The sequence below is a fragment of the Bombus bifarius genome, unplaced genomic scaffold (assembly GCF_011952205.1).
Source record: "Bombus bifarius isolate JDL3187 unplaced genomic scaffold, Bbif_JDL3187 scf7180000008165, whole genome shotgun sequence".
Classification (NCBI taxonomy): Eukaryota; Metazoa; Arthropoda; class Insecta; order Hymenoptera; family Apidae; genus Bombus; species Bombus bifarius.
The window spans coordinates 1,646,451-1,656,235 of NW_022884487.1; the positions used below are offsets into that span (position 1 = coordinate 1,646,451).

Here is a 9,785-nt window from a genome sequence, read left to right on the forward strand (position 1 = left end):
AATAAAAACAGTAAAAAAATATAAAGAATTGTCGATTTATAAAAGTGATCGTGATAGAAATGTTTTAAATGAAAGTACGCATGTAGCACTTCAGATGCAATGAACTCCAGAATGCAAGGTCAAACGGGACTGGACACGTTTCCCGTAGCAAGAAAGTTATACGGCCCTGTAATAAAGAGTTAATCGGCAGTCGCCGTCACGAATTCGTTGGGATCGCATATCGTTTCTATTGCGTTCGCCATTAGATAAAGCGTGCTTTGGAAACATAATGCTTCTTCTGTTAAATAAAGTGAATTCAACGAACTACGTGAAAAATTCTTTTTTCATCGCGACATCTAACTATATGCAACTATTGAATCATAGTGAATAATCTTCTTTGTTAGCTTCTTGATGTATTCTCCATCAACTAGTGCAATCTCCTTGTCGCGTATAAAATTCTCATATTTGATGAATCTAAAATTGTGAAAAATTACAGTCAGCTGAACGTGTCCTAAAAATTATTTACTAATTAGTAATAATTGCTAAAAATTTTTAATTAGTATTTATTCACAATAACATTGTGTCTTAAAAATCTATTATTACAAAATATTTTGAAGTTTTAATTTTTGAAAGTGCGAACATGTGTATATATATTGTGATATAACATTACTGGAAGTATATATATATGTATATATTTAGTATTCCTCTCGGTGAAGTTTTGATTATATGAAACTAAATGATCATTTATATTTATTTTGTGGAGGAAAACATCCATTTCATAAGCAGCAAACAGCTGAAACATTTTGAGCTGTAATCATCGTTTGTGATTGTGGGTCATTTTCGTGGGTCAAATACCAGTGGTTTATCTGGACGATTAGTTTAAATACATATTTAACAGTCGTCGGATGTAAGAAATCAAGATGGAAACGCATCATAATAATGCAATTGTTAATCCATCAGCGAGAATGATCGACGAAGAAGAATGCACCGTCCAACTGACAATAGGAGAGGATCAGAAATTTTTGAATCCAGATTCTCAGTCGGTTACCAAGATGCACATCGAGTTTGACAATCTCTCGTATTCCATCTGCTCTGGTAAAGGCAAGTATACTTAATGCCAGAGATATAGTGTGGTCGTAAAGTAAAACCTAACCAGTGGTGATCATATGTATGTGTATCCAGAGGTGTATGCATTTTGTGGAAGCAATTTAAATCTGTACAAATTGTAAAATTACTTGTTAATTTTAATATATAAAATTTCTTTAGAATAATTGTGCATTATAGAAGTAAGAAATAATAAATTGTGTATTGCTTGGACTTGTTTTCCAACGCAATGCTGTTTATAATTTGTCGAAATATTAATAATATGGAGAAAGAAAGATTTCAAACCATGGTTTGCAAACTTACTTGTGAATTAATTATATTAAATTCCTTTAAAATATATATGTGAACTAGAAAATTAAAAATAGTAAATTGTGTATTACTTAACTCTGCTTCCAGATTCTATGCTATATATAATTTTTTAAAGTATACTTGCGAAGACAGAAGTAACTCTGAAGATCTCAAGTTCTAAAAATTACAGTTCTGAAAATATGCCAACTTTAATACTTGATCAATTTTATGATTTTATTGTACTCTATACCTATTCCGCCAATTATACATTCATTCTTAGTTACTTCGTGTGTATGAAGAAAATAAAAGAACTGCATTACTTAAAGCATGACTACTTATCATTTTATCTATTAGTTAATTGAGGAGAATAATTTTTAAGTGGCATTTAACATTTACATAGTTGTCGATTAATCACTTCAGGTTTAAAAACAGAAATCAATTTTTTTGTTTATTTTTTTCATTATTTCTTATCATTATATTTTGCTGCTGAGCTAAGATACCTGATAGTCTTTATGTATTCTGTGACTATGTACAGTTACTTACAAAAGCCTGTATGAATCAGTGTTTGAAATATAACAAATTACTTTTTATTATAAACAAAAATAATACAAATTACTACATTTATAAAAAAAGAAGAAGTAAAAAGATACAAAATATAATTTTGCAAAATTATACATACTGCTATTGTACATAGCTACACATTGAGTTGGCAATTAAGTGATTGCGGATTTTGTCAATACCACCTAATGATTATGAATATATTATTACGAATACATTAAAAGGAACAAAGGGCTCTTGTGTGTCCACTCTGTAGATATCAATAACTATTTACGATCTTCTTAGAATTAATAAAATTAAAGATTTCGTTATTTCTGACGTTTAATCTTTTATGACGTAGATGTTTAGATTTTTTAAACTTATTCCGAAAATAAATGAATATCAGTTAATATGAAAGTATACAGAATTTTATAACGAATTTTAGTGTCTTTCGATAAGTTGGATGCATCAAATTCGATGTACGCATGGAAACTTTTTTAATTGACTGTACCAGTGATTATTAGTAGGTAAGAATGTTTTATTTATGCGACAAATATATGTTATGTATGTAACTTATGCATAAATGTATGTAATCAAATCAGTAATATGCGACCTATAATTTTAGTATTTAAACGCAGTATGTTTTTAAATCCAGCGATAACTATAAATATGAATGATCTGCAGGAACAAAAATGAGAAGACCTTATACCTTATTTGTATCTACTCCCGTAACGCTTTGTGATGATCTTTGTTTATCTTAGCCAATTATTTAAACAATTTATTATAAGTTGCAAGTATGTATTTTGCATTAACCCGTTGCTTGTTAATGATGCGTGAATAATAGATAATAGATAATAGATAATAAAATAATAATAACTTGTGTAATCGCAACCGCAATATTGACCATATTAAAATAGGAAATAGCATTAATGAAAACTGAAGCCAAGGTCGAAGGTCATTTACGTAAGAATTAGAGAAAGAAGACAAAGTGTATATGTGAATTTACCGTTTTAATTAAAAGACGAATTATTTTCATTCTCCTTCTATAAATGTATAAAATTATTGTAAAATTAAAAAAATGTCGTAACTAACAATAACAAAAAACATTTGTGCGTTTGCATATAGATGGTATTTCTGATAATATTTATTCAAATTTAACATAATATGAAGATAAGTATGTGCATTCATAATGTCACAAGTGGTAGACAACAAATGTAAATTATAAGTAGGTTACGGATTTTTATAATATATAATTATATTATATTATATTTCTATCACATTTGTTAGCTAAAATAATTTTCTACCGAGCTCCTGCTTTTTTAATTATATTCCCAAAATTATGAATTTGTATAAAAGTCCGCAGTTTAATTATTGGATTTTACAATGATTTTTAATTTTACAATGATTTTATACATTTATAGAAAAAGAATGAAAATAATTTGTCCTTTAATTAAAACGGTAAATTCACATATACACTTTATCTTCTTTCCTTAATTCTTATGTAAATGACCTTTGACCTTGACTTCAGTTTTCATTAATGCTATTCTCTATTTCAATGTGATTGCGGATTTTGTCTATACCATCTAATGACAAAATCTGCAATCACTTAGTTGCCAACCCAATATCAGTAAACGTTTGTTCATCAAATATTTCTAACATTTTGTTTGCAAGTATTTTTCAAGCATTTAACATTATAAAACTATGGTTCTATTATAGTATCTGGACTGCAAAATATTCAGGTAGAATAGCACTTTTTAGGGATTTTGAAGATCACTGAAACCGAAAATGAGGATCGTTTTTCATGGAAATATGGTGTAAACAATTTCAGTCAATTTGTTGATGTGCGACATACTTGTAGATTTTGACAATATCTTTCTTAAAGTTTGGTACTTAACCTATTGTATGGCTTACCCTATACGCATTTGAATCATGAGTATTGGATTAGATTATTTTTTAACCCAAGAGGTATTTCTTATTTTCCCGCTTCCGTGAGACGATCGGTTACGCCATATAGATGAGTATATAGAGAGCAGTGAGCGGTAAGCGGTAACATTGGCATTTGCTGTACTATCAGTAGTTTTGCTGTTCACCGCTTACCGCTCTATAATATCACGGTCTTATGCGAATTTCTACAGTTAAAACATGGTTAGGACCTCTCTGGATCAAATGTTCATAAGGCCGAATTTTCAAAACTATATATTTTCGTGAAAAAGATTTAAAATACTCTTGAAATAACACATAAAGATAAAAATTTTTGCAGTCTGGATAGTATACTTTATGCAAATTTATCATAGAGAAAATCAAATCTTTATCTTCTTACAGAAAAATCAAAAAGAATATTAGAGGATGTAACAGGATGTTTCCGTCCTGAGAGATTAACTGCAATTATCGGTCCTTCCGGTGCTGGGAAAACGACGCTGCTTCGTATTATATGTAACCTGAAAAGTACAAATGTTAAAGGATCGATCACAGTTAACGGCAAAGAATGGAATGGCAAAGCTTTCCGAAAACAAACATGTTTCTTACCACAAGAATTTCCTTTACAACCTCTTCTTACTGCCAGAGAAACGCTCTACATTGCAGCACGTTTAAAGGTTCAGGGTATTCGTGAATTGCGCTCCTTCAATTTGATTGTACGTTTTATATGCACATCATTTGCTGTAGAAAGTAATATGTATTAATTTGTGGTTATTCGTTTAAGATCCATGTAGCGAAATGTCATAAAAGAACTTTTCTTTAAGAATTTTGAAATTTCAAATCACTCAAATTTGAAAATTTGAAAATTGAAAGTTTAAGAATTTAGAAGTTCGAAAATTTGAAAATTGAAAGATTTGAAAATTCGAAGGTCTGAAAAATTACAATTCTCGATGTTCGGAATTTTTGAAATTTCAAAATTCAAAGTTTTGAAAATTTGAAAGTTCAGCAATTTGCAAGTCGGAAAGCTCGAAAATGTAAGAGCTTGGATACTCGGAAATTCAAAAGTTTCAAAACTCGTAAGTTTGAAAACTCAAAAGTTGAGAGTTTAAAAATCGACAAGTATAGAAGTTCGAAAATTTGGAAACTTTGAAATATTAAATTTCGAAAATTTTCATCAAAACACAATTATACATTTACAAGTGAAATATTCCATATACATGTATATCTAACCTTACAGGTGACGGACATAGCAAGAAATTTAAATTTGACAAGCTGCTTAGACACTTTAGTAGAGAATCTAAGTGGTGGAGAACGGAAAAGATTATCGATTGGTGTAGAAATAATCACAAAACCATCTGTCTTATTACTCGACGAACCAACCAGTGGGCTTGATAGCACATCATCGAATCAGGTCTATAACGCTAATTCTATAATATGTAACATTAAAAAGTGATCTAGAAAATGATATTATTTCGAATAAAAATATTTCGGATAGGTAATTGGACTGTTGCATAAAATAGCAAAAGGAGGTTGCACAGTCGTTTGTGCGATTCATCAACCCAGTAGTCGTATGATATCGCAATTTGACGATTTACTGGTTATACATAACGGGACATCGTTTTATTGCGGAGCTTGGAACGATGTTCTCTGCACGTTCAGTGAAGCAGAATATGTGTGTCCTCAGTTTTATAACATATCCGAATTTGGTAATATACGTATATGTTACTATTTGAAGAATGCAAAGGAGAAACAGGGAATGACAATTTTAACGAATTTTTTACTTTCTTCGTACACTCCTGTGAATTTTATTTTTTTTTTTTAATTTTTTATCACTAGCTATGTCGTATTAATTTGAATTAAAATTTTCTGCGTTTTACAGTAGTTATAACGAATTGAAGTATAGCGACAACATATTTTTCATTTTTTACAATTTAATGTACTAATTTACTCTTGCTTATATTGCTCACTTATTATATATATATGTCGGAGAGGGAAGAACACCAGAACACCTAGAACTTGGGATAGTCCAGCAACAGTGTACTCCAGGGTCTACTATAGCTGTAGTCAAACAATGACAGTTAGCTAATCCGATTGTAATCGTTCGAGACTGGTGATGGTGAGCTTTGGCTCGGGGCGACGGCCCGTCGCCCAACGTAGCCGCGGTCGACGGGACGGGCGCTTTGTCTAGCAAAGGTATAGAGCGATAGTATGACCTCCAGTACAGGAAGTACCGGGCAGTAAAACATTCCAACGGGCCCCTCAGACAATGAATACCCAAAGTTGAGGCACTTGCGCGACACGAGTACCGCTAGCCCGAGGACCCGCCATAAAACCTAGGTCACGTCCGGCAATTAAGAGTTTCCTAATGGACAGGCAGGTTGGTCCCAAAAGCGACCGATGGAGACACGAGGGTCGGGCATCCTCGGGACGGGCACTGGGGCATTCTTGCTAGAGATCTGAGCGAGGAAGCACGGAGCGTCTTACGATCAGGAGCAGTGCACGTTTGAGTTCTACTAAGCATATCTATCACCCCGTCGGCCGCGTATTCGTAACCGAACCGGAGACCATCGTCACCAGTACCGCGAGCATCTAATCCCCGGGTTGATCGCCGGTTCTGTACTCTCGATATTTATGTTAATAAACGGTGTTTGCGTGATATCGCAACGATGGCTGCCCCTCAGGGCAACTCGCCGAACGCCCCCAACTTGATCCCCAATGCAACCCCGACATATACATACGCACACACATATATACTATATATATGTCGGAGAAGGAAAGACAGCGGGACTTCTCGTCCGGAATGTTGGGACAAACCCCAATACACTAGTCCAAACTTTCACCATAGCCGCCCTTAAGTAATAAAAATAAGAAATAGTCTTAATGTTCCAATCTGACTTTATGACGATGGGTTTGGGCTCGAAGTGACATGGCAGGTTACCGGACGTAGCCACGGTCACGGGAGGGGCATGTACCTGACAGAGGTATGAAATGATTATATGGCTCTCCTTAAAACAAAGATTAACCCGAGAAACGGGGACAGGAGTTTATAAGGGCAGCCTCTTTTGGATTGACAGAGTCAGAGTGAGAGTTAGGGTTAGTCAGTTAGTTAGTGAGTCGTTGGACGATTGAGTTATCGGGAAGTTACCCGAATCGAGTAGCACGTTGATACGAGTCCTCCCGTGGACCGTGGATTCGTTGTCGAACCTGAATTCGCTGTCACCATCATCTCGACCATCCTATTACCATTACTCGTAGCCTCTGGTAGTGTCCACATTCGTACTGATAGAGATTGGCTACATTCGCGACGGTAAAGTAAGTAAAGGTTCATCGAACGCCCAAGTGCCAACCTGCCTCCGACATATATTTATGTATAATACTTACAGTATATTACTTAAAATCATGAGTGAAATTTGAGATTGATATAGAACAAAATGAAGAATAAAATGTTTTATTTTTATATAATATCTATAAGAAAATATGATGTTGCGATATTATACATGTATATTGTGTATATTACATGTGTATATTAAAAAATAAATTTTCGTTTCCTTAGATATGTTAGAATTTGACATTCCCCCTTTTTCCCGTGGAACCTTCATTTGATAATAAATGCTACTATTAATAATATGAATCTGGTAATTACTTAATATATTCATTGTTAATTTTGTTGTAGTTGTAGAAGTTGTAACTGGGGAACGAAGTGGTGATTTAAATAATCTACAGAAACTTAGTCGAGATAAATACTTAAAATGGAAGAAACACTTCCAACATCCTATTAGAGGTAATTATATTATGTTGAAATATTTACATAGAAATTCACTATTTGTAAAGATAACATTAGAATAATTTTTTACCAGAATAGTTTACCAGAATAAATAGAGTAAATAATAGTCTAATGTTAAAATAATATTGAATAATCTAGTACAAGTATTTTAGGAACATATGTTGCAGTTGCTGCAAAATTGGATAATAGTACCGACATATCGAAGCTATCCTCTATATGGCAAGAACACAAGATTTTATTATTAAAAGCACTAATTTGTATTAAACGAGACAATGTTAGTAATTACATCAGGAGTTAATAATTTGTAGTAATTCGCTTCATTTAAAAATTTCATTTTTATACAAATTGTTTTTTGTAGACTTTGACAAAACTGAGATTCGCAGCTCACGTTGTAGTAGCTTTTCTACTAGGCATAGTATTTTACGATTCAGGAACTAATGCTAGTAGGATTCACAGCAATATAGCTTGTGTATTTTTTATTCTGCTGTTTTTATATTTCGCGAATTCCATGCCGGCTGTGCAAATGTGTAAGTTAAGTATTTGTTAGCATTATTTTTACAATATTAGAAGTCTAAGCATCAAATTAATTATTACAAAGTTTACGTTAAATTTTTGCTTTACTTACAGTTCCTACAGAAGCTGCAGTTTTTATACGAGAGTACTTAAATAATTGGTATCATTTAAGGTCTTATTTTTCTGTAAAAGTATTGTCAGATTTGCCAGTACAAGTAAGTGTAATAGTAGCATTTGTATATTACATATATGTTTGTTACTCTAATATGATAATTAGACTGCGGATGTTTATGCATTTATGGGAAATTTAGAAGCACAAAAATATTTAGAATGCTTGCAATATGAAAGAATATATAAAATATTAAAAGTAAAATACTCATTACAACATTCAGTAGGGTAAATCTTTATTTAGATTCCATTGTTTTATTTAATTATGTTTGTAAAAGTATAAATTTGCATAAACATCCTCAATGTAGTGACAGTATATTGATTAAAAATATTATTTTTAATATAATAGTTATCTTTGTAGATTCTTACACCTTCGGTATTTATTTCAATTGCATACTATATGACTGGTCAACCGATGCAATGCGATAGATTTTTACGTACGTGGTTGATTTGTATTTTAACAACAATTCTTGGACAATCATCAGGAATGCTTGTTGGGGCTGCATTCGATACGCATGTAATGTATGATTTGAGATAATTACAACGTCACTTATAACATTTGTATCATTGTAATTTTATGTAATTTCATAATTTAACACATATTAATTTGATATAAAAGCAACCCAATTATGTAAAATTAAAATAATACTAACAAAATTAATTAATATTTTCAGATGGGAATTTTCTTGATTCCTGCACTCAATATGCCAATGATATTATTTGCCGGATTTTTCCTAAAATTTAGGGAAGTGCGATCATTTCTTCAACCTTTGTGTTCCATTAGTTTCTTTAGGTAATTAATACATTTCATAATTGATAAAGATTTATTTTTTTTTTGTAAAATTAATTGTGGAAAGAAAATTATTTTTGATTTTCTGTAGGTATGGATTTGAAGGTATTTTGCAGGCAATTTACGATGGAGACAGAGAAAATTTACGGTGTGATGAAATCTATTGTCCATTACGTTCACCTAAAAAGATCTTAGAAGAAATAGATATGCCCGCAATTTCCTACTACATGACTGTATTAGGTTTATCTGTTTGGATAGTGTGTTTACAACTCTTGACATACTTGGTACTTAAATGGAAAGCACATAAAGCCAAAAGATGATGTGCTTAAATGTATCTATACATATTTTTCTATATTGATATTTTGATATTATATTGATATTTTTGTAAACTTTATCATTGTGATATTTGTATACAATTAATAATACTATATAACTGGTTATATAATTATATTATAATTATTATGTAACTATTATATTATATAAATGGTAATACTTATTCTTTATTTAAGGCATATTTACATACGTTCCATCACAGCTCGTAAGCCAAGCAATTTATGAAAATTTTCGAATATTACACGTGCTCCGATAACATTTGTCCGATTTTATATAATATATTATACTTTCAAGATCTAAAATACGAATTTTCTTATCAAGATAAATATTTTTCATTATCTATGTATGTTCATATTGCAAATATCGAACACT

At 31.7% G+C, this 9,785-nt stretch overlaps 1 protein-coding gene across 4 annotated transcripts; it reads left to right on the forward strand.

The window, feature by feature from the left end:
* The first annotated feature begins 663 nt into the window (after positions 1-663).
* LOC117209019 (ATP-binding cassette sub-family G member 4-like) lies at positions 664-9,436 on the forward strand. 4 transcript variants are annotated; one of them, XM_033450578.1, is made up of 11 exons: positions 670-1,080; positions 4,231-4,541; positions 5,063-5,236; positions 5,321-5,531; positions 7,499-7,606; positions 7,777-7,883; positions 7,968-8,136; positions 8,237-8,337; positions 8,652-8,807; positions 8,965-9,083; positions 9,172-9,436. In XM_033450578.1, the coding sequence occupies exons 1-11, from the start codon at positions 900-902 to the stop codon at positions 9,398-9,400; spliced, it is 1,866 nt and encodes a 621-aa protein (XP_033306469.1). In that variant the 5' UTR covers positions 670-899; the 3' UTR covers positions 9,401-9,436. The 4 variants fall into 4 exon arrangements, with proteins under 4 accessions (XP_033306470.1, XP_033306472.1, XP_033306471.1 ...); XM_033450581.1 differs by lacking the exon at positions 9,172-9,436 and having other exon boundaries at positions 669-1,080; positions 8,652-8,859; XM_033450580.1 differs by lacking the exon at positions 9,172-9,436 and having other exon boundaries at positions 669-1,080; positions 8,652-8,869; positions 8,965-9,053.
* Positions 9,437-9,785: the final 349 nt, after the last annotated feature.

What these genes read in the sequence shown, in the direction of transcription:
- LOC117209019 (XM_033450578.1), top strand. Translation starts at nt 900, where the DNA reads ATGGAAACGCATCATAATAATGCAATTGTTAATCCATCAGCGAGAATG. An exon ending in ATAGCACATCATCGAATCAG is followed by an intron (nt 5,237 to 5,320) that starts GTCTATAACGCT and finishes TATTTCGGATAG; the next exon opens with GTAATTGGACTGTTGCATAA. An exon ending in TGTTCCATTAGTTTCTTTAG is followed by an intron (nt 9,084 to 9,171) that starts GTAATTAATACA and finishes GATTTTCTGTAG; the next exon opens with GTATGGATTTGAAGGTATTT.